At 46.6% G+C, this 24,268-nt stretch overlaps 1 protein-coding gene across 2 annotated transcripts in view; it reads left to right on the top strand.

The window, feature by feature from the left end:
• The window catches only part of LOC140410355 (lysosomal cobalamin transport escort protein LMBD1-like), a 250,632-nt gene that overhangs the window by 4,564 nt on the left and 221,800 nt on the right, over positions 1-24,268 (top strand). The window contains exon 2 of one of the 2 annotated variants that reach the window (XM_072498372.1): positions 22,306-22,482. The exons of the other annotated variant lie outside the window; for it this stretch is intronic. Within the exon in view, the coding sequence (XP_072354473.1) occupies positions 22,306-22,482 (177 nt within the window). The remainder of the gene's footprint in view (positions 1-22,305; positions 22,483-24,268) is intronic. 2 annotated transcript variants of the gene reach the window in all.

Raw genomic sequence — 24,268 nt, 5'->3', positions numbered from 1 at the left:
AATGTTAGAGTTGCCACATCACAAATGTGTCTCTGGGCCTGATAACTGCAGTGTGTCCTCCTTTGTGTACTGGCTGCAGGACAGGATCTTTGGAAGAGAGACTCTAGCCTCTTGGAATCATACAGTACAGAAGAGGCCCTTAGGCCCATTAAGCCTGCACCGACAAAACAATTACTCTAATCGACACTAATCCCACATCCCAGCACTTAGCCCATAGCGTTGAATGTTATGACATTTCAAGTGCTCATCCAAGTACCTTTTAAAGATTGTGAGGTTTCCTCCCAGGCAGTGAATTCCCTTCCAGATTCCAACCACCCTATGGGTGAAAAAAACCTTTCCTCGAATCCTGTCTATACCTCCTACCTTTCACCTTAACATTATGCTCCCTTGTTATTGATCCGTCAACTAAGGAGAACAGCTGCTTTCTATCCACCCTGTCCTTGCTCCTCAAAATCTTATACATCTCAGTCAGGTCCCTCTTAACCTTCTCTGCTCCAAACAAAACAACCCAAGCTTATCCAGCCATGATAGCTAATCATAGCTAAAGTGTTCTAATCCTAGGCAGTATCCTTGTGACTCCTCTGCACCTTCTCTTGTGCAATCGCTATCCTCCTATCGTGCAGTGACCAGAACTAGAATCCTTCTGCTCCGCAAAAGAGACTTGCACACTTCCCTCAAGGAAAAGTCTCCCGTTTCCTTCAGTGGTGATCATTTTGGGCAAAGCTCACAATATTGTGAGGTGGATAGAGCAGTTAAAGGCGCACCAATAATCTGTGAGGGAATGGTGACTGAGTGGCAGGCATTGGGAATGATGTTTAGTGCTGTAGACAACACCCACCCAATAATGAGGTAAGGAAGATGGCCTTTCCAAACGTTCTCGAGGCTGCAGCCGTGGCTGAAGCATATCCAATCTCCGCTATAGCTTTGGTAAATTGTTCTTCACATCATTTTTCCAGGTTAAAAATTGAAATGAAGCCTTAGGTGGCAGGAGCAGGGGCCACTCTTACAGGCCCCAAACTGGGGCTGCACGCTGCTCTCTGTCACGGTGTGAAGTCCGACATACAATTGCTTTTTGTCTCCAGTTGAACTGTTTTATGAGTGCTGGTGGAAAATGCAGTAATAATCCAGCAGGGAGTTGTAAAGTGTTTTGTGGTGGTGGAAAGGCCATTCCCTTAATTAGATAGTAACAATGGCCCACCACCTTCTTCAACCATCCCAGTATTTGACAAGGAAAGTTGCAGTTTTTGAAGCATAATTTCCCTTTACTTTGAAAAGTGGGTATATACAGGGAGGTACATTTGTCTGATTTCCCAAGGAAGAGTGACATTGTGAGCAAGGTGGAGAGTGATGAGGGTACAAATAGGTAATAATAAAGACCGAGCAGTTCTTCTAGAAGGAGGGAATGTCTTAATTCACCCGGGCAGATGAAACAGTATGGATAATACACAGCCTCTCTGTCCTGGACAGTAAGTTTAACAGCAAACAATCCGTTTCCTTTCCTCCCAAAGAGATAATCCCTCACCGAGAAAGCATAGTCCAAATATTGAATGTGCACTATCTTACCTTGGTTTACTTCCGATTGCTGTCTTTACTCTTCTTCTCCAGGTCTTTTTCTTCTGTGATTGCTTTTTTGTTATCTTCAAGTTAGCTGTAGTTCTTCTACTTCTTGTCCTCCTCAGGACAACTCCTTATTCTGCCTGGGTTTCCTGCTTGCCCATCAACTCTTGCCTAGCTGGTGTTGAGGCTGGGAGGAGGAGGGGCGGGGAGTGCCACACATATCTAATCTGGCTGATACATGACTGCAATCCCCCCCCCCCACCCCCCCCCCGTCTTAACTCTTTGCACCCTTCTAAGTGGTCTAGCAAATAACTCAGTTATACAAACAATCACTATGAAATAGAAGGCCCAGCATTAGAAAGCCTTTTGGGGACTGTTGCCTTTTTTTTACCTACTGTAAATATGGCAGTGAGTGAGGTTGCCCTTCTTCCTTTGGATATCAATATTCTATTGCTCTGAGTCGGCAGGTATGAAATGATACCGCCACAAGGTTCAACCGGCTATCGATCAAAGAGCCAAATACCAGTTAGTTAATTCAAGATCAAGGGTACTTTATTTGCACACACAATTAATCATGCAACATAAACACTACTAGTTAAACTACACCTATCGACTATGACAACCTGTACTTAACTTCAGGCGCCCGTCTTAGGTCAGAGGAACAGTGGCGTTGTTCGGATCTGTATCCATTGGGTCTGTAGACGTAACTGCTGCTGAGCTAAGCTCATATGTCTGGTAGCGGGCGTTGAACTTGAACTTGCTTCTGGTGGTGCTGCAATTGGAGGTGGATGTTGCCGGAGCGCCAGGTCCAACAGAGGCCGAACACATGGTGGTCTCTCTCTTTATCCTTGGGGGTTTTTTGTGCTCTTTTGGGCGGTCCTTCAGTTTGGACCCCACTAATTGGGTAACTCCTGATCACTGTGTTCGATTCGAACCAATAAAGGGGCGGGTGCCTTGATGACTGGGCATGTCCCAAGCAGTCATTGACCCTGTTGTTTACGCTTCCTGAGTACAGGGAGTGGCACCGAAATGGCTGGGGTTGTATTGGTAGCTCAAGTATCAGTCCTTTGTCTGACAGAGATGGGCCATCAAATGCTAATCGGTTGGGGGTTTCGATACCATATGGATTTCTCACTCGCAAATATACATTCACGCTCTGAGCCTGCCTGAATCTCGCATTGTCCATTTTTCCCGCTATGCTTTGCGACCTACCCTGTTCCTGGTTTTAAGTGGCCTTCCCAGACGGTAGTTTTTAAGATAAAGATAGATAGTTTTTTGAAGAATAAAGGGATTAAGGATTATGGTTTTCGGGTTGGGCGGAGCTGGGTCCACAAAAGATCAGCCATGATCTCATTGAATGGTGGAGCATGCTTGAGGGGCCAGATGGCCTACTCCTGCTCCTAGTTCTTATGTTCTCGGACAACTAAGGACGGGCAATGAACGTTCCCTTGTTTTAGGTACAAGGATGATACCAGTAAGTTGGTTCCTCTTTAAAGTTGCCAAAACATCTTCCTCCAATGCCTATAATCCATTGTCCATCTCTATGGGACAGGCCTCACCTGTTTCTATTCCCATCTGTCATAATCATAAAATCCCTAAAGGCTTGCCCTTTAACCCCTCTTATTTCTTGTATACGTACTTGGTGATATAATCTAAAACATGTTAGTTTTCAACATGTACAGTAACAACAACTAACAGTGCTTCACTACCATCATCCCACTTGACTATCTCTAATTTGTCATGCTCTTTGACATCCTGTATCAAATGCACAAAAAAATTTTCAATTAAATATTTAGAATGCAGCAGTGCCAAAATTGACCAATCCTCATCCGTGAATTTTGTTCCATGCCCTTGGAATTCTTCCCTCTTCAATCTGAGGGGAAACCAGATTTCTTGTGGCCTACTTCCACCTGAGAATTATTGCCTGTCTCCTCCCCTGCGTTAGCTTATCTGTTACTGGAACTCTCATCTTGCTTTTGTTATCTCTAGAATTGACAGTATCATCAGTTATAAATATAAAGCTTAGATTATGTTTTGGGGCAGTCTTTTTAATGTATGGTAAAATGGAGGAATGAAGAGAGTTGTGACCTGTTCTGAATGCTGCCATATCACAAGCTTAGCTGCTTTGGTTGTTGAAGGTTAAAGGTGGCTCCACTTTGTTTTGCTGGGCAGAAGGTGCAAGATGTTCACATCCTGTGAATAATGGCAAGAGCATTTGTGCTGACTTTGGGTAGACTGTCAGTCTCCCAAGTCTCAAGGGGAGGTGTTATATTTTGCAAAGTTGCAAAGAAATTACAAAGAGGTGCTAGAATTATGCAGTAATAATGGGGGTCTTCAATTATCCCATATGTAAACTAGGATAGGAATAGTTCAAAGGAACAAGAGGGCTGAGAGTTCCTGGAACATAGTCACGATAATTAAAGCAATGGTATATTTCCAGTCCAATGAGTGGGCAGCTGCTGTTAGAGCTGGTTCTGGAGAATGAATTTACCAAAGTGGATCAAATATCAGTGGGAGAGCATTTAGGATATATTGACCATTGTATCGTATGATTTAGGTTGACCATGGAAATGGATTAGGAAGAGTCCAGAGCAGGGATAGTTAATTGGAGAAAGCCAATTTTGATGGGATAAGGACGCTTCTGAGTCGGAATCAAATGTTGACAGAAAAGATGGTTGCTGAACAATGGGCCACAGTCAAAGAAAAGGTATTGCATTCAAGGTACACTTCCTTGAAGGGGCAAGATAGGAAATATAAATCCAGAGTGCCATGACCCAATAGATAAAGGTGAAGATGAAAAGGAGGAACGACAGATGTCAGGTAGAAAATAAAATGGAAAATTGGGCTAAATATAGAAGGACCTGATGGGGAGTGAAGAACCTAATCAGAAAAGTAAGGAGAGAGCATGAAAAGAGACTGGCAGCTAACATAATACTGGCAATTTTCAATTCCTCTCTGACCACAGGAGAGGTGCCAGACGACTGGAGAATAGCGAATGTGATACCATTATTCAAGAAGGGAGGAAGGAATAAACCAGGAAACTACAGGCGAGTCGGTCTAACCTAAGTGGTGGGGAAATTATTGGAAGCAATTTTGAAAGACCAAATTAATCTGCATTTGGCGAGGCAGGGATTAATCAAGAACAGTGGGCATAGTTTGTTAAGGGGAGGTCATGTCTGACCCAACTTGATTGAATTTTTTGAAGAGGTGACTGGTGTATAGATATGGAACATGCGTTTGATGTAGTCTATTTGGATTCGGCAAGGCTTTTGGAGTCCATGGGATCCAGAGAAATTTGGCAAATTAAATCCAGAATTGACTGAGGGGCAGGAAGCAGAGGATGATGGTTCGAGGGTTGATTTTCTGACTGAAATTTGTGTCCAGTGGGGAGACCTGCAGGGATTAGTGTTGAGGCCCTTGCTGTTTGTGATTTATACACATGATTTAGACTTTAATTGGGTTGATCAGTAAGTATGGAAATTGGTGGGTTGTAAATAGTGAGGAGGGTAGCCTTTGATTACGGAAGAATATAGAAGGACTGGTCAAATGGGCTGATCAGTGGCAAATGGAATTCAATCTGGGCAAGTGTGAGGTGATGCACTTGGACAGGACAAACAAGGCAAGAGGGAATACATGATGAATGGCAGGACTCTGGGAAGCACTGAGGATCAGAGGGACTTTGGTGTGCATGTACACCAGTCCCTTAAAGTAGCAGAGCAATTGAATATCGTGGTTAAGAAGACCTATGTTATACTTTCCTTTATTAGCCAAGGCATAGAGTTTAAGAGCAGGGAGGTTATGCTGGCACTGTATAAAACATTGGTTAGGCCACATCTAGAGTATTGTGCAGTTCTGTAATCCACATTATAGGAGGGATGTAATTGGCTGAGATGTATCCAAGGAAACTGAGGGAAGTGAAAATAGAGTTTGCAGAGGTACTAGTGATAATCTTCCAGTTTTCCTTAGACACAGAAGTGGTGCCAAAGGACTGTAGAAATGCGAATGTTATACCCTTGTTCAGAAAGAGGTGCAAAGATAAAGCCGGCAACTACAGTCAAGTCAGTTTGACTTCAGTAGCAGGGAAACTTCTGGAAATAGTTGGGACAAAATCAATAGTCAAGTAGACAATTGCAGGATAATTAATGAAAGCCAGCCTGGATTCATTAAGGGAAAATCATGTTTAACTAATTTACTGGAGTTTTTTTGAGGAGATAGCAGGGAAGATTGATGAGGCGAAAACTTGGTGTAGTGTACATGGATTTTCAAAAGGCATTTGATGCAATGCCACACAACAGACTTGTGACCAGAATTCTAGCTCATGGTATAAAAAGGTACCATAGGCACTTAGATAAGAAATGGGCTGAGTGTCAGGGAACAGAGAGCAGTGATAAATGGTTGTTTTTCAGATTGGAGGAAGGCTTGCAGTGGAGTTCCCTAGGGGTCAGTGTTGGGACTCTTTCTGATGTATGTTAATGACCTGGAGTTACTGTGGTGTTCAGGGCATGATTTCAAAATTTACAGATGATATGAAGGTTGGAAATAGTTGTCAACTGTGTGCATAGCCTTGAACTTTAAAAAGAACATGGACATGTTGATGGATTGGGCAGACAATTGGAAGATAAAGTTCAATGCAGGAAAATACATGGTGATTCATCTTGGCAGGAAGAATATGGAGAGAATATAAAATAAAGGGGAGAAACTCTAAACAAGATTTAGGAACAAAGGGACCTCGGTGCATGTGTAGATAGGTCATTGAGAGAGTGGTTAATAAAGCGTATAATATTTGAGGCTTTATGAATGGAGCATCGAATACAAGAGTAAGGAGGTCATGTTGAACTGGTATAAGATACTAGTTAGGCCTCAGCTGGAGGACTGCATCCATTCTTGAGGAATGACATGAAGAAGGCAGTGCAGATTCACAAGACAGTTTCAGAGTTAAAGAACTGTAGCCATGAGAATAAATTGGAGAGGTTGGGCCTGTTTTTCTTGGAGAAAAGAAGAGAAGATTGAGAATACTTGATAGAGATTCATACCCTGAGGGGTATGGACAGGAGAAACAGTTCCCTCTCAAGAGAGCATCAAGAATTAAAGGGCACAGATTCAAAATTATTGGCAAAAAAAAGTAAAAATGACTGGAGGAAATGTCTTTCACCCAGAGGGCAGTTGGAGTCTGGAATGAACTTACTGAAAGGGTGGTGGAGGGAGGTTCGACTGGAGTATTACAAAGGGAATTTTATTTCTATCTGAATAGAAAGAATGTGCAAGACTATGGGAATAAGGCAGGGGAGTGGCACTAGGTGGAATGTTATTCCAGAGAACCAGTGCAAACTTCATGGGCCGAATCGCTGCCTCCTGCATTGTAAGGAATCTATATGATTTTGTCAATTTAATCCTGAGGTTGAATAGAGCTGGTGGGTTGAGACAATAGCTGATCAGCCTTTCTGTGATTGACATTACCATGGAGATGGGCTTTGCAAGGCCAACAGCCCTAGAAAGCCACTGTAAATCATCTTACAGGATTTTCTTAAGGTATTCCTGAAGCTCAAAGGCAAGAATCTTGAGAGTGAGAGAGTACACAGAGAGATAAGCAGTCAGTCTGTTGTTCACCAAGCAGAATGCGGGTGGAAGTTTGTGCTCCGATTGAAGGGGCCAAACTCATGAGAGTTTAAATGTGGCTGGACGATAATCTTTATTAGTGTCACAAGTAGGCTTACATTAACAGTGCAATGAGGTTACTGTGAAAAGCCCCTAGTCGCCACATTCTAGGCGCCTGTTTGGGTACACAGAGGCAGAATTCAGAATGTCCAATTCACAGAACAAGCACGTCTTTCGAGACTTGTGGGAGGAAACTGGAGCACCCGGAGGACACCCACGCAGTCACGGGGGAAACATGCGGACTCCGCACAGATTTGTCTAGCTTTGGTTGGACGGAAGAGTTTCCAAGGTCTCCTTCATTGAAAGTCAGTTTGGGATTAGGAGTTATCAGGCTGGAGAAGGAAAATCGAAGCAGGCATTTGTGAGCTGAAAGTTGCTTTGGACTGGTTTCTGGAGAATGAGAAGTAAAATGAAGCGAAAAGGCTCCAGTTCCATGTCCTCAAATAGGCACAGTTTCCAGTGTAATCCTCACTTTGCGCCATTGATGGCATGGCTTTAATTTGCCTTGACCCCTCTGGAAATCCCTCCTAACTTTTCATCCTCCTTTTAAAACCTATCCAAAATAACTCTTTGAAATATAACTTCTTATTGACCATACCGATATCTTGATTTTGCTCCCTCTTCCTTCTCTGTGAAGCATATTGGAATATTTTGTGTGTTAAAGATACTGGGCACGATTCACTGAAAAATGGCTATATCCGGAATGGTTTGGCAAGATGTTTTTCGGCAGCTGTAGTGCCAAATTTGATGCCATTATTTAGTGATACTGTCGTTTTTTTGAAGTTTCTCCCCGCTGAGGCTAGACTTAGGCTCACTGGGGAGCTGAGCTGGCTAGCAGGACTACAGATCAGTCTGCCATTTTGAGCAGCTGCCTCAATCTCTTAAACCCCCCCCCCCTTTCAGGACCCCCGAACCTTTCTTTGGCCCCACCCTTTCATGAGCATGGCTCTGCACCCTGGCAGTGTCAACCTGGTAGGTTGGCACTGCCATTCTGCTACCCCAGGAATGCCCCTTGCACCCTGAGGGGAAAAAAAGAGCCGTTAATCTGGACAAAGGAAAAATAGTAATTTTAACGAGATTCAACGTTTTGAGTCCTTTGAGTCTGTTAGAACTGAAGGGAATAGATAATGTTAGATATTAAAGTATGAATATAATTAGACTGGCAAAATAACGATGAGAGAAGAAGTAAAAGAGGTATGAAGGAATAGATCGAGTTATTGGATTGAATGACAAAAATAATGAGGAAAAATAAAGCAGGAAATGCATTTACAAAATGGACTTACACTAACACTGCAATGAAGTTACTGTGCAAAGCCCCTAGTCACCACATTCTGGCGCCTGTTTGGGTACACAGAAGGAGAATTCAGAATGTCCAAATAACCCAACAGCACATCTTTCGGGACTTGTGGGAGGAAACCGGAGAACCCGGAGGAAACCCACGTGGACGGGGAGAACGTGTAGACTTCACACAGACAGTGACCCAAGCCGGCATTCAAAACTGGGACTCTGGAGCTGTGAAGCAACAGTGCTACCCATGGGAGGAGCTAGAGATTTTTATTGCAGTATTTCAGTCACCAGAGTATAAATTGTACTCTTCCTAACTCCACTGTGACTTGTGCTCATGATGCTGAACCATTGCAAGTACAGTTGAAAGATTTGTACTACAATACCACTTTCTATAAAATATAGTTTTTTACTTGAGATAAGGATCTAGTTATTAGAGTTTTCTTTTGAGAATTCAAATGTGCACACATCATAAATGTTTTAAACACACAGCAAATACCAATGGCCTAATTAGTCAGAAAACAGTTTCTAGCTACACTAGATTTAATCTGCAATGATATATTGCGCATCATTAAACCTTTTGTTTTTATCTTGGTTTATACCACACACTGGTGCACTGAACAATAATGGGTTTACTTTTCTCTGGAGTACTCTAAAAATATATTCCATAAGCTTCCTTAGATTGTTAATTCAGGTGTACGTTTGACACTTGTCTTTACTAAACTAAGCGTGTGTCTCATCTGTATCTGACATGATTCCTTGGGCCTGCTGCTATCCCTTCTGCACCTGTCCACTATTCCTGTGTGTGTGGAAAGAGGTAGTGAGTATTCCAGCCTGTGTGTATCCGTGTGCATAGAGGTTGGGGGGGGGGGGAGAGGGGTAGTGGTGTGAGTGTTGCTGGGGGGGGTGGCTGGTGTGCGTGCGTGGCTGGTGTGCGTGTGTGTCTCGGTGGGGGTGATGTGCGTGCAAATCTCGGTGGGGGGTGCTGTGCGTGCAAATCTCGGTGAGGGGTGGTGTGCGTGCGAATCTCGGTGGGGGGGGGTGGTGTGCATACCTGTCTTGGTGTGGAGTGGTGGCGTGCGAATCTCAGTGGGGGGGGGCCTGTGTGTGTGCATGTCTCAGTGGGGGGCTGTGTGCGTGCGTGTCTGTCTCGGTGGGGGCTGTGTGCGTCTGTGTCTTGGTGGGGGGCTGTGTGCGTCTCTCGGTGGGGGGTGGTGTGCGTGTGTGTCTCGGTGGGTGGTGGTGTGCGTGCGTGTCTCGGTGGTGGTGTGCGTGCCTGTCTCGGTGGTGGTGTGCGTGCGTGTCTCGGTGGGGGTTGGTGTGCGTGCGTGTCTGGGTGGTGGGTGGTGTGCGTGCAAATCTCAGTGGGGGGGAGGCTGTGTGTGTCTCGATGGTGGGCTGTGTCCGCGTGTGTCTTGGTGGGAGGCTGTGTGCGTGTCTCAGTGGGGAGTGGTGTGCGCGCGCATGTCACAGTGGTGTGCGCGCATGTCTCGTTGGGGGGTAGTGAGTGCGCGTGTCTCGGTGGGGGGTGGTGTGTGTGTGAATCTCGGTGGTGAGGTGCTGTGCTTGCATGTCTCGGTGAGGTGTGGTGTGTGTGCATGTCTCGGTGTCTCGTTGTGTGGTGCGCGCGTGTCTCGTTGTGTGGTGCGCGCGTGTCTCATTGTGGTGCGCGCGTGTCTCGGTGTGGTGTGCGCGCGTGTCTCGGTATGGTGTGCGTGCGTGTCTCGGTGTGGTGTGCGCGCGTGTCTCGGTGTGGTGTGCGCGCGTGTCTCGGTGTGGTATGCGCGCGTATCTCGGTGTGGTGTGCGCGCGTGTCTCGGTATGGTGTGCGTGCGTGTCTCGGTGTGGTGTGCGCGCGTGTCTCGGTGTGGTGTGCGCGCGTGTCTCGGTGTGGTATGCGCGCGTATCTCGGTGTGGTGTGCGCGCGTGTCTCGGTGTGTGCGCGTGTGTCTCGGTGTGTGCGCGCGCGTGTCTCGGTGTGGTGTGCGCGCGTGTCTCGGTGTGGTGTGCGCGCGTGTCTCGGTGTGGTATGCGCGCGTATCTCGGTGTGGTGTGCGCGCGTGTCTCGGTGTGGTGTGCGCGCGTGTCTCGGTGTGGTGTGCGCGCGTGTCTCGGTGTGGTGTGCGCGCGTGTCTCGGTGTGGTGTGCGCGCGTGTCTCGGTGTGGTGTGCGCGCGTGTCTCAGTGTGGTGTGCGCGCGTGTCTCGGTGTGGTGTGCGCGCGTGTCTCGGTGTGGTGTGCGCGCGTGTCTCGGTGTGGTGTGCGCGCGTGTCTCGGTGTGGTGTGCGCGCGCGTCTCGGTGTGGTGTGCGCGCGCGTGTCTCGGTGTGGTGTGCGCGCGCGTGTCTCGGTGTGGTGTGCGCGCGCGCGTGTCTCGGTGTGGTGTGCGCGCGCGCGTGTCTCGGTGTGGTGTGCGCGCGCATCTCGGTGTGGTGTGCACGCGCGTGTCTCGGTGTGGCGAGCGCGCGCGTGTCTCGGTGGGGCGGTGAGGCGCGCGCGCCTCGGTGTGGCGGTGAGGCGCGCGCGCCTCGGTGTGGCGGTGAGGCGCGCGCGCCTCGGTGTGGCGGTGAGGCGCGCGCGCGCGCCTCGGTGTGGCGGTGAGGCGCGCGCGCCTCGGTGTGGCGGTGAGGCGCGCACGCGCGCCTCGGTGTGGCGGTGAGGCGCGCGCGCGCCTCGGTGTGGCGGTGAGGCGCGCGCGCCTCGGTGTGGCGGTGAGGCGCGCGCGCCTCGGTGTGGCGGTGAGGCGCGCCTCGGTGTGGCGGTGAGGCGCGCCTCGGTGTGGCGGTGAGGCGCGCGCGCCTCGGTGTGGCGGTGAGGCGCGCGCGCCTCGGTGTGGCGGTGAGGCGCGCGCGCCTCGGTGTGGCGGTGAGGCGCGCGCGCCTCGGTGTGGCGGTGAGGCGCGCGCGCCTCGGTGTGGCGGTGAGGCGCGCGCGCCTCGGTGTGGCGGTGAGGCGCGCGCGCCTCGGTGTGGCGGTGAGGCGCGCGCGCCTCGGTGTGGCGGTGAGGCGCGCGCGCCTCGGTGTGGCGGTGAGGCGCGCGCGCCTCGGTGTGGCGGTGAGGCGCGCGCGCCTCGGTGTGGCGGTGAGGCGCGCGCGCCTCGGTGTGGCGGTGAGGCGCGCGCGCCTCGGTGTGGCGGTGAGGCGCGCGCGCCTCGGTGTGGCGGTGAGGCGCGCGCGCCTCGGTGTGGCGGTGAGGCGCGCGCGCCTCGGTGTGGCGGTGAGGCGCGCGCGCCTCGGTGTGGCGGTGAGGCGCGCGCGCCTCGGTGTGGCGGTGAGGCGCGCGCGCCTCGGTGTGGCGGTGAGGCGCGCGCGCCTCGGTGTGGCGGTGAGGCGCGCGCGCCTCGGTGTGGCGGTGAGGCGCGCGCGCCTCGGTGTGGCGGTGAGGCGCGCGCGCCTCGGTGTGGCGGTGAGGCGCGCGCGCCTCGGTGTGGCGTGCGTATCTCGGTGAGGGGTGGTGTGCGTGCGAATCTCAGTGGGAGGGTGGTGTGCGTGCGTGTCTAGGTGAGGGGTGGTGTGCGTGCGAATCTCAGTGGGAGGGTGGTGTGCGTGCGAATCTCAGTGGGAGGGTGGTGTGCGTGCGTGTCTAGGTGAGGGGTGGTGTGCGTGCGTGTCTAGGTGAGGGGTGGTGTGCGTGCGTGTCTAGGTGAGGGGTGGTGTGCGTGCGTGTCTAGGTGAGGGGTGGTGTGCGTGCGTGTCTAGGTGAGGGGTGGTGTGCGTGCGTGTCTAGGTGAGGGGTGGTGTGCGTGCGTGTCTAGGTGAGGGGTGGTGTGCGTGCGTGTCTAGGTGAGGGGTGGTGTGCGTGCGTGTCTTCGTAAGGAGTGGTGTTTGTGCGAATCTCAGTGAGGGGGGTCTGTGTGCGTGCGTGTCTGTCTCAGTGTGGGGCTGTGTACGTGCGTGTCTCGGCGGGGGGTCGTGTGCGTCCGTGTCTCGGTGGGGAGTCGTGTGCGTCGATGATCTGATATATGCGTGTGCGTGTCGGGCTGTGCACACGCAGCAGCCCTCGTGGCTAATATTTCCTGCCTCTTCTGTTTGTATGTCCTGATTTCCAACGTAAGAGTATTTTTGGTTATAATGTCTTGTGACTTGATATAAGAGTGATCTCTGATGCTTCATATAGACGTTATACATTGTTTTAACCAGTCGTCCTCTCTATTATTAATCTAAGGCGTTGATGGATGAGGGCAGAGGTAGTGTTTTGTGCATTGTGCATTGGGAAATTGCGAGATTTCCCAATAGTAGCATCCTTTGCATTGAACAGAGAGCAAAGAAAAATCTCTTTCCACTGTGAATCGGATCTCCAACCGAGTGCAAGATCGGGTTGAAATTGATGACACATGGAAGAGAAACTGTGTTGCCAGCTGCAGAGTTCATGTTTGTATTTTTTAATGTAAGCCCGACTCATGGACGTGTGGTGATAATTTAAAGATCACAGGGGAAACTGTTTTCAACCTATACTGCCTTCAATCTACAACCAAAATCACTGCAATTTCAGTCATTCTACTTTATAATTCAGCTGAACCTTGTGTGTGTTCACTCAAACTGAGCTTCAGGTTATTGTTGACTCCTCTGAAGCTTTGAGAAAAAGGCCCTTTCACAATCCACTCAGAAAACTAAGATCATCTTTCAACCACCTCATCACAAAACACCTTCCATCATCTATTGAGATCGGTGCCGAGACCCTGGAAAATGTGGACCATTTTCCACACCTTGTAAGCCTCTTCTCGACAAGGCAGCTATAGAATCATAAAATCCCAACAGCGCAGATTGGCTCTTTCAGTCTGCATCCACCCTCAAACAGCACCCTACCTATGCCCACTCTCCCACCCCAAATCCGTAACTCTGTAACCTGCACACCTTTGGACACTAAGGGGTAACTTAGCATGGCCAAACCACCTAACCTGCGCATCTTTGGACTGTTAGAGGCAACCTGAGCACCCGGAAGAAACTTACACAGATACTGGAGAACATGCAAACTCAGGACAGCACGGTGGCACAGTGGTTAACATTGCTGCCTACGGCACTGAGGACCCGGGTTCAAATCCCAGCCCTGGGTCATTGTCCGTGTGGAGTTTACACATTCTCCCCGTGTCTGCGTGGGTTTCACCCCCACAAGATGTGCAGGTTAGGTGGATTGGCCCCGCTAAATTGCCCCTTAATTGGAAAAATAATTGGGTACTCTAAATTTAAAAAAAAAAGAAAAAAAAGAACATGAAAACTCCACATACACAGTCACCCAAGACCGTAATTGAACCCGGGTCCCTGGCGTTGTGAGGCAGCAGTGCTAACCACTGTGCCACCATGATGAAATTCAGTACGAAGTCTTACAACACCAGGTTAAAGTCCAACAGGTTTGTTTCAATGTCACTAGCTTTCGGAGCGCTGCTCCTTCCTCAGGTGAATGGGCACCTGAGGAAGGAGCAGCGCTCCGAAAGCTAGTGACATCGAAACAAACCTGTTGGACTTTAACCTGGTGTTGTAAGACTTTGTACTGTGCTCACCTCAGTCCGACGCCGGCATCTCCACATCATGATGAAATTCATCATCACCTCCAATGTGTCAGATTAGCTTTTGGCTAACTGAGGAAAATAGCATTTGAGGACAGGTATCTCAGACCCGAGACTGAGGTCATGGTTTACTGGGCAGCTGGTAACCCTGGACTGCTATATGCTTCGGAGACTTTGACAACCTACAGCATGTACCTAGAAGCACCATCAGCATTCTCCCTTATCTCCTCGCCCCTCTCTAATTAGCATTAACCCTCCACTCCCTTCGCCCTCCTATTATTACCCAGCTCCCAACCAAGTGCAGCTATATGTGGTAGTGAATTCCAAATTCTTTCTACTCTTTTGGAAATTAATGTTCTTTTTTTTCATATAAATTTAGAGTATCCTATTTTATTTTTTTTCCAATTTGGGGGAATTTAGAGTGACCAAATCACCTACCCTGCGCATCTTTGGGTTGTGGGGGTGAGACCCAGGCAAACACCAGGAGAATGTGTAAAAACTCCACATGGACAGTGACCAGGTGCCGGGATTGAAGCCGTGTCCTCAACACCGTGGAAATAATGTTTTTCTGAATTTTCTCTTTAATTTCTTGGGGACTGTCTTATGTTATTCAACACAAGAGAAAGCATTCTCTTTGTATCCATTCTACCAAAATCTTTCATAATTTCAGTCTTTTTTCAAGAGAAAATAAATGCAGCCTATTCATGTATTCCTGATAGTTATGTCCACGCAGTTTGGGTATCATCCTTGTAAATCTATTTTTGCACTCTTCCTATATCCTTTTTCGAATATGGCATCCCGAACATTAGTTCAAGTGTGGTCGAATCGAGGTTTGATATAAGTTTAGCATAACCTCTCTACTTTTGAATTGCACCTCTTTAGAAATGAAACTATAGTGCTCTGTTTGTGTTTGCTATACAGTCCCTATAGTGCAGAAGTAAGCCATTCAGTTTATTGAGTCTGCACTGACCCTCTGAAAGAGGCTCATCCACCCTATTCCCATAACCCAATAACCCGACCTAACCTTTTGGACACTAAGCGGCAATTTAAAGTGGCTAATCCACCTAATCTGCACATCTTTGGACTGTGGGAGGAAACCGGAGCACCCGGAGGGAACCCATGCAAACACGGGGAGAAAGTGCAAACTACAGTCATCCAGGCTAGAATTGACCCCACGTCCCTGATGCTATTAGGCAGCAGTGCTAACCAATGTGCACCTTATTTACCCTATTGACTTGCGCCACAACTTTTGGTGATTTGTGTATTTATACTCCCATACCATTTTGCTCCTCATACCATTTTGCTCCTCTACTCCTTATTAATTAATTTTCCAAGTATTATGGGTCTACCAAATTTTCTTAATTCCATATATTACCTCACAATTATGTTGAAATTAATTTTCTTTGTTATCCATTCATAGATTGTGGGTGTTGCTGGCAAGGCCAGCATTTATTACCCACCCCTAATTGCCCAGGTATCTGCTGCCCTTGTCCTTCTAAATGCTAGCGATTTGTGGGTTTGGAAGGTGCTGTTGAAGGACCCTTTGTGTGCTCCTGAGTGCATCTTGAAGATGATGTGCACTACTGTCACTGCATCAGTGATGGAGGGAGTTAATGTTTGTAGAAGGGATACCAATCATTTGGCTGCTTTGTCCTGGTGATAGTGTTTTTGAACCAAGCAAGGGGAGAGAGACCCTGATTGGCGTCTTATAGATTGTGGACAGGCTTTGGGAGTCAGGAGGTGAGTTACTCGCCCCAGGATTCCTAGCCTCTGACCTGCTCTTGTAGCCACAGTAGTTATATGGTCAGTCAAGGTTTTGATCAAATGATTTCCCTCAGGATGTTGATAGTGGGGGATTCAGTGATGATAATGTCATTGAATGTCAAGGGGTGATGATTAGATACTCTCTTGTTGGAGATGGCTGAGATGATTGACCTTCAACAACCACAACCATCTTCCTTTGTGCCAGGTATGACTCCAGCCAGTGGAGAGATTTCCACCGACTCCCATTGACTCCGATTTTGCTGGGCTCCTTGACAAATGCTGCCTAATGTCAAAGGCAGTCGCTCTCTCCTCGCCTCTGTGTTTGAACCAAGGTTATAATAAAGTCAGGGTCTGAGTAGCCTGGCAGAACCCAAACTGAGCATCAGTGAGCAGGTTGTTGCTAAGAAAATGGTGCTGTATAGTCCAGTTGATGACCCTTTCCATTACTTTACTGATGATCGAAAATAAACCGATGGGGTGATAATTACCCCAGTGGATTTGTCCTGCTTTTTGTGTTCAGGAAATACTTGGGCAATTTTCCACGTTGCCGGGTAGATGCGAATGTTTTAGCTGTACTGGAACAGTTGGCCGGGGTTGGCTAGTTCTGGAGCAGAAATCCTCAGTACTATTGCCGGAATATTGTCAGGACCCCATCGTCTTTGCAGAATTGAGTCCTTTCAGCGATTTCTTGCTGTCATGTGGAGTGAATCGAATTGGCTGAAGACTGGCATCTGTGGTGCTTAACACTTCCTGGAGGAAGTCATTGATGAAGCAGCTGAAGGTGGTCCGGCTGAGGATACTACCCTGAGGAACTCTTGCAGTGATGTCCTGAAACTGAGCTGATTGACCTCCAACAACCACATATATCTTCCTTTGTACTCGGTATGATTCCAACCAGTTGAGTTTTCTCCCAGATTCCCATTGACTCCAGTATTGCTATGGCCTCTTGACACAATACTTGGTCAAATGCTACCTTGGTGTCAAGAACAGTCATTCTCACCTCATAGAATCATAGAATCCTAACAGTGCAGAGTCCGCACCGACCCTTCAAAAGACAACCCCACCCAACCTTTTGACACTAAAGGGGCAATTTATCATGGCCAATCCACTTAACCCGCGCATCTTTGGACTGTGGGAGGAAACTGGAGCACCTGGAGGAATGTGCAAACTCCACACAATCACCTGAGGTTGGACTCGAACCCACGTCCCTGGCTCTGTGAGGCAGCAGTGCTTAACCACTGTACCCGTGTGCTGCTCCAATGGGGTTCAGCTCTTTTGTCTGTTTAAACCAAGGCTGGTGTCGGGAGCTGAGTGACCCTGACGGAACCCAAACTGAGTGTCAGTGAGCAGGTTATTGGTAAGCAAGTTCTGCTGGATAGCACTGTTGATGACTCCTCCCGTCACTTTACTGATGATATAGTGTGGATGGATGGGGCAGTAATTGGCCAGGTTGTATTTGTCCTTTTTGTGTACAGGATAGATCTGGGCAATTTTGCACATTTTCAGATCGATCACAGAATTGTTATAGCGCAGAAGGAGACCATTTCGCCCATCGTGTCGACACCGGCTCTCCAAATGAGCATTCATACTTAGTGCCATTCCCCCCTCACGCCTGCACATTGTTTGTACTCAAAGAATCATCTAATGTCCTCTTGAATGCCTTGATTGAACCTGCTTCCACCCCACTTCCGACTGTGCATTCCAGATGCGAACCACTTGTTGGTTAAAAAAAAATATCCAGTTTATCTTTTTCTTCCTGGAAGTTGTGGATTTGTTGATATGACAATTTCAGTGTCTGATTAATTATGGCAACTGATCTTTATCAATTGATCTACAACAGACCTATAAATAAAGTAAGTAAAAAACCCACTGGTTGGAGAGTTTTGGGAATCACAGGTCCAGAATCATCTTTTCCCTCTCAAACATGCTACATTTATTACATTTCATGACCAAGATTACTCATGAAGTGTATTTTGAAATGTTAATTTCTTAAAGAACTATCTAATTTGTTGGAATTCATTAACACTAACTGTTTCCATTACCTCCCTGGGAGTTTTTATTTCCACAGATTGACCCTTTTCTCACTGCAATATTGTTTTCACAGATTATTATGTCATTTACTCACCAACCCCTCCTGTCAACCCTTAGTACTCCACCCTTAAGCGGTTGAGTCCTCTGGTTTTATTGTTCTGCAGAAGGTGAAATAGCTTGTCATGGTTTACAATATCTAGTCCCTTTAAAATCGTATAAACAGCAGTCATATCATGCGTGATTAGCACTGCTGACTCACTCGGAGTGAATCAAATTGACTGAAGACTGGTAACTGTGATGCTGGACCTCCGGAGGAGGCAGAGACGGATCATCCACTCGGTACTTCTGACTGATGATTGTTGCAAATGCTTCAGCCTTGTCTTTTGCACTACCTAACTATTCACTGCACTACATCATTGCACTATCTCCAAATCCCTTGATGCCATTAGTCTTCAGAAATCTATCGATTTCTTTCTTGAATATGCTAATTTTTGAATATGCTCAATGTTTGAGCTTCCATAGTTCCCTGTGGTAGAAAATCCCCAAAACTTACCCATCCTCTGAGTGAAGGAATACCTCCTCATCTCAGTCTTAAATGGCCTAGCCATTTATGTCGCTTGGTTTGAGACTGACCTAATCTTTTTATTATTGTCACAAGTAGGCAATATCCAGTTATTGACTGGAAAAGATATAGTTCGAGTACAATAGATGGGTCGTTTTTTGTACAGTGTGTGCAGGAGGGTTTCCTGAAACAATATGTTGACAGGCCAACAAGAGGCGAGGCCACGTTGGATTTGGTTTTGGGTAATGAACCAGGCCAGGTGTTGGATTTGGAGGTAGGAGAGCACTTTGGGGACAGTGACCACAATTCGGTGACGTTTACGTTAATGATGGAAAGGGATAAGTATACACCGCAGGGCAAGAGTTATAGCTGGGGGAAGGGCAATTATGATGCCATTAGACGTGACTTGGGGGGGATAAGGTGGAGAAGTAGGCTGCAAGTGTTGGGCACACTGGATAAGTGGGGCTTGTTCAAGGATCAGCTACTGCGTGTTCTTGATAAGTATGTACCGGTCAGACAGGGAGGAAGGCGTCGAGCGAGGGAACCGTGGTTTACCAAGGAAGTGGAATCTCTTGTTAAGAGGAAGAAGGAGGCCTATGTGAAGATGAAGTGTGAAGTTTCGGTTGGGGCGATGGATAGTTACAAGGTAGCGAGGAAGGATCTAAAGAGAGAGCTAAGACGAGCAAGGAGGGGACATGAGAAGTATTTGGCAGGAAGGATCAAGGAAAACCCAAAAGCTTTCTATAGGTATGTCAGGAATAAGCGAATGACTAGGGAAAGAGTAGGACCAGTCAAGGACAGGGATGGGAAATTGTGTGTGGAGTCTGAAGAGATAGGCGAGATACTAAATGAATATTTTTCGTCAGTATTCACTCAGGAAAAAGATAATGTTGTGGAGGAGAATGCTGAGACCCAGGCTAATAGAATAGATGGCATTGAGGTACGTAGGGAAGAGGTGTTGGCAATTCTGGACAGGCTGAAAATAGATAAGTCCCCGGGACCTGATGGGATTTATCCTAGGATTCTATGGGAGGCCAGGGAAGAGATTGCTGGACCTTTGGCTTTGATTTTTATGTCATCATTGGCTACAGGAATAGTGCCAGAGGACTGGAGGACAGCAAATGTGGTCCCTTTGTTCAAAAAGGGGAGCAGAGACAACCCCGGCAACTATAGACCGGTGAGCCTCACGTCTATAGTGGGTAAAGTCTTGGAGGGGATTATAAGAGACAAGATTTATAATCATCTAGATAGGAATAATATGATCAGGGATAGTCAGCATGGCTTTGTGAAGGGTAGGTCATGCCTCACAAACCTTATTGAGTTCTTTGAGAAGGTGACTGAACAGGTAGACGAGGGTAGAGCAGTTGATGTGTATATGGATTTCAGCAAAGCATTTGATAAGGTTCCCCACGGTAGGCTATGCAAAAAATACGGAGGCTGGGGATTGAGGGTGATTTAGAGATGTGGATCAGAAATTGGCTAGCTGAAAGAAGACAGAGGGTGGTGGTTGATGGGAAATGTTCAGAATGGAGTACAGTCACAAGTGGAGTACCACAAGGATCTGTTCTGGGGCCGTTGCTGTTTGTCATTTTTATCAATGACCTAGAGGAAGGCGCAGAAGGGTGGGTGAGTAAATTTGCAGACGATACTAAAGTCGGTGGTGTTGTCGATAGTGTGGAAGGATGTAGCAGGTTACAGAGGGATATAGATAAGCTGCAGAGCTGGGCTGAGAGGTGGCAAATGGAGTTTAATGTAGAGAAGTGTGAGGTGATTCACTTTGGAAGGAATAACAGGAATGCGGAATATTTGGCTAATGGTAAAGTTCTTGAAAGTGTGGATGAGCAGAGGGATCTAGGTGTCCATGTACATAGATCCCTGAAAGTTGCCACCCAGGTTGATAGGGTTGTGAAGAAGGCCTATGGAGTGTTGGCCTTTATTGGTAGAGGGATTGAGTTCCGGAGTCGGGAGGTCATGTTGCAGCTGTACAGAACTCTGGTACGGCCGCATTTGGAGTATTGCGTACAGTTCTGGTCACCGCATTATAGGAAGGACGTGGAGGCTTTGGAGCGGGTGCAGAGGAGATTTACCAGGATGTTGCCTGGTATGGAGGGAAAATCTTATGAGGAAAGGCTGATGGACTTGAGGTTGTTTTCGTTGGAGAGAAGAAGGTTAAGAGGAGACTTAATAGAGGCATACAAAATGATCAGGGGGTTGGATAGGGTAGACAGTGAGAGCCTTCTCCCGCGGATGGATATGGCTGTCACGAGGGGACATAACTTTAAACTGAGGGGTAATAGATATAGGACAGAGGTCAGAGGTAGGTTCTTTACGCAAAGAGTAGTGAGGCCGTGGAATGCCCTACCTGCTACAGTAGTGAACTCGCCAACATTGAGGGCATTTAAAAGTTTATTGGATAAACATATGGATGATAATGGCATAGTGTAGGTTAGATGGCTTTTGTTTCGGTGCAACATCGTGGGCCGAAGGGCCTGTACTGCGCTGTATTGTTCTATGTTCTAGGCATACACTGCAATGAAGTTACTGTGAAAATCCCCTAGTCGACACACTCTGGCACCTGTTCGGGTACACTGCCAGGGGAAAGACCATGGGCGGGATTCTCCGTCCCGCATCACCAGATTTCTAGTGCGGCGCACAGTCGGGATTCTCCATTTCGTCGGCTGGCCAATGGGGTTTCCCATTGAGGGGCAGCCCCAAGCAGTCGGGAAATCGCCAGGCTGCCGGCAAAACGGAGAATCCCGACGGCGGAGAATTCAGCCCCATATCTACATCCAACCTGTCAAATCCTGTAAGAATTTTCTCAGTTTTAATGACGTCACTCCTCATTCTTTGAAGCTCTAAGGAATACAGACCCAGTCTCCTCAATCTCTCTTCAAAATGCAATCCCATCATCCAAATGATTAATCTGGTAAACTTCTGTTGCACTCTCTCTATGGCAAGTGTATCCTTCCTTAGATCGGGGGACCAAAACTGTACACTATAATCCAGGTGAGTTCTTAGCAAAGCTCCTTGCATAGACAGCTGCAGCAAGGCATTTTTACCCCTGCACTGAAATTCCCTTGCCATGAAGGCTAACCTTCAGTCCAGTTAACTTTACAAGTTACTAATACTAATTTATTTTAGTTCCTCAGTTTCACGAGTCCCTTGGTTACACCATATTTCTGGAAGATTTTCTGTATCTTCTGTGAAGGCAGTCGCAACATAAGAGTTTTGTTTCTCTGCCATTTCTCTTTCCTCCACTATAAATTCTCTTGTCCCCACCCAACAATCAACAATGGTTTCATGGTCATCATTATGGAGACGAGCGTTTAAATTCCAGATTACAACTCAAATTTCAATTTCGCTTGCTGCCGCGTCCAGAATGTTAGTCTGGGCCTTTTTACTAGCCCAGTGACATTACCACTATGTAGTTGTCTCATTGCTGTCTCCCCCAAAACATAAGAGTACGTTAAGGGTGAATTAAAGGAAGAGGACAATGTTGCTTTTACTTCAGTTCAGGCTCTATGTTTGCGAAATTTGTCTGAGATTAAACTACTTTGCATTACCATCTGTTTATAATATTGTGGCCATAGATTAATTTTATCCATAGTAAATAACATTTTAAACAAACCACACAAAGGGTTTGTTTGCATCTACAAGCCCAAGTTTGATTCTGAAATGGTTTGGATGAATGTTTTTCAGTGTTGGTTCTACTAATTTACATTGAGACTTTCCCCACCAAATATGAACTCTATCTCAAAACCATTTCGCTTTTCATTTTCGCGCCGTCATCATTTATTTTTAACCGGGTCCCAGTGTGCACTAAGAATTTTTGACAAGTTTGTTTGTTCAAGTCCTTTGGGACAAAACAGTTGTCAAAATATATTGCTAACGGTGCAAATTATGGTTCAGACATAATGATGTCCATTAATGTCTCCTTTTTGTGTCTTCTAGGCAATTTTAGTGTTCTGCTGGACGTATATCCGTCGATACCAGAGTCAACAAGAAAGCGAGGTTGTCTCCACTATAACTGCTATCTGTGCACTTGCTGTTGCACTGATCACTTCATCCCTGCTACCTGTTGACATATTCCTTGTTTCTTATATGAAAGACTCCAGAGGGTCTTACAAGGTACAAATAACTAAAGATCACCACCACAGACATTCAAACTGTGATTTAAACACATTTCTGAAAATATAATTTGTGCAGTGAACTAATTATTACCTGAAGCTATTAATTCTACAGGACTTATTACCACCTGCAGTTTAATTTATTAATTCCCGGTGCTTGCAGAAGAGAGGTTTAATTTATCGAGGACAAAAATGAATTTTCCACAGTTATCTTGGTAGAAAATCAGTTGATGGATAGAAAGGGCATCTCTATTAGAATTTTGAAGGTTGACTTAACTTGTAAAGTAATTTAATCATCTCCTCCCTGCATTTTGGAGTATGTGAGTACAACTTTCAGTTTCTACATGCAAGTTGAACAATGTGGGATGCAGGGGTGGGTGGGTGGTGGCAGGCAGAAAGATTATGGATATTGCTACACCAAGGAGCCTTTGCTGCACCTCAGATCTTGTGCTCAGGTGTATGATGTTGCCATTGTGAATTGTTTTAGCCGTTCCTCTGAGAAAAATTACTGACCATTTTGAGGTTGTGCTTTGTGGAGGTCCTACTTTGTGAGTTTAGATGAAGAGTGGAAACTTGATCTATGGAATCATGGAACCCCTACAGTGCAGAAGGAGGCCATTCAAACCCCTACAGTGCAGAAGGAGGCCATTCGGACCATCAGGTCTGCACTGACCCTCCGAAAGAGCACTCAACCCAGGCCCAATCCCCTGCCCTATCATCATCACCCTGCGCATTGATCATGGCCAATCCACTTGCACATCTTTGGATACCAAGGGGCAATTTACCATGGCCAATCCACCTAACCTGCACTCCTTTGGACTGTGTGAGGAAACCCACGCAGACACTGGAAGAACTCTACACAGTCGCCCAAAATCAATCTGTTGTCACTTGCATATTTGATTACAGATCATGTTCATTAATGACACTATATGTGAGAACTCATTTATGTGATGTGTTACAAAGGAAGAATGGTACCAGATGTTATCAGTGTTGCTGCAAGAATATTGACATTTTGGAGAGCTGTTAGACATTTTGTGATAAACCTTTCCTTTTGTGTAGTTGCGGATAACTTAAAATGTTAAATTTACATGAGGCTTCTTCAATTAACATAAAGTCAACATGCAGCATCACCTTTGAGTCCATGTTCACCTCTCTTTTCTGCTAAATTGGTAATTTGCCAGTGGTACTTCTCACCATTGAGAATTATTAAGTTGATTTGCAGTGCAGCCAAGCCTATTTGAACTATTCTCTGCCAATTAATTATCAGGCACTACACAATTTTTTTCCCCTAAACTGTTACATTCTAAGATGTTAAATGTGTTATGAAGGTACTGACAGCTCACACAAATAGTTGTATAGGCTTATCAGCAATTTACATAATTTAATTAGGAATCTTAATCAAGTAGTATTAAAGGTAAAAAGAAAAATACAAATGCTAAAAGTCTGAAATAAAGTGAAAGCGCCCAAGTTTGATTGCTGCCGAAATAAAAGGTCAGTGTTCTTCTACAGATTAAACCACTTTCCTCGTAAGACCAAAGGATGATCTCAAATTGTAAATATTGGTGTAACGTTGTGAAATCGCATGTCAGAGACATCCCAATGTGAACTACTCAACTTCTGTTGTGTCTAGTTTCCCTCAGCAAAATGTCAACATTTACTAATTTGCAAGCAATCCACTTTCAGATGTTTATGCCAACTATTTTGACTGACTTCACAATTAAAAACAAAACAATGATGCCCAATCAGACACATTGCAAAATATTGTTGTTAACGTTGTCATTGCACAT

The sequence above is a fragment of the Scyliorhinus torazame genome, chromosome 4 (assembly GCF_047496885.1).
Source record: "Scyliorhinus torazame isolate Kashiwa2021f chromosome 4, sScyTor2.1, whole genome shotgun sequence".
Taxonomy (NCBI): Eukaryota; Metazoa; Chordata; class Chondrichthyes; order Carcharhiniformes; family Scyliorhinidae; genus Scyliorhinus; species Scyliorhinus torazame.
Note: the sequence above shows the minus strand (reverse complement) of the source record. Positions and strands in the feature narration are given on the sequence as shown.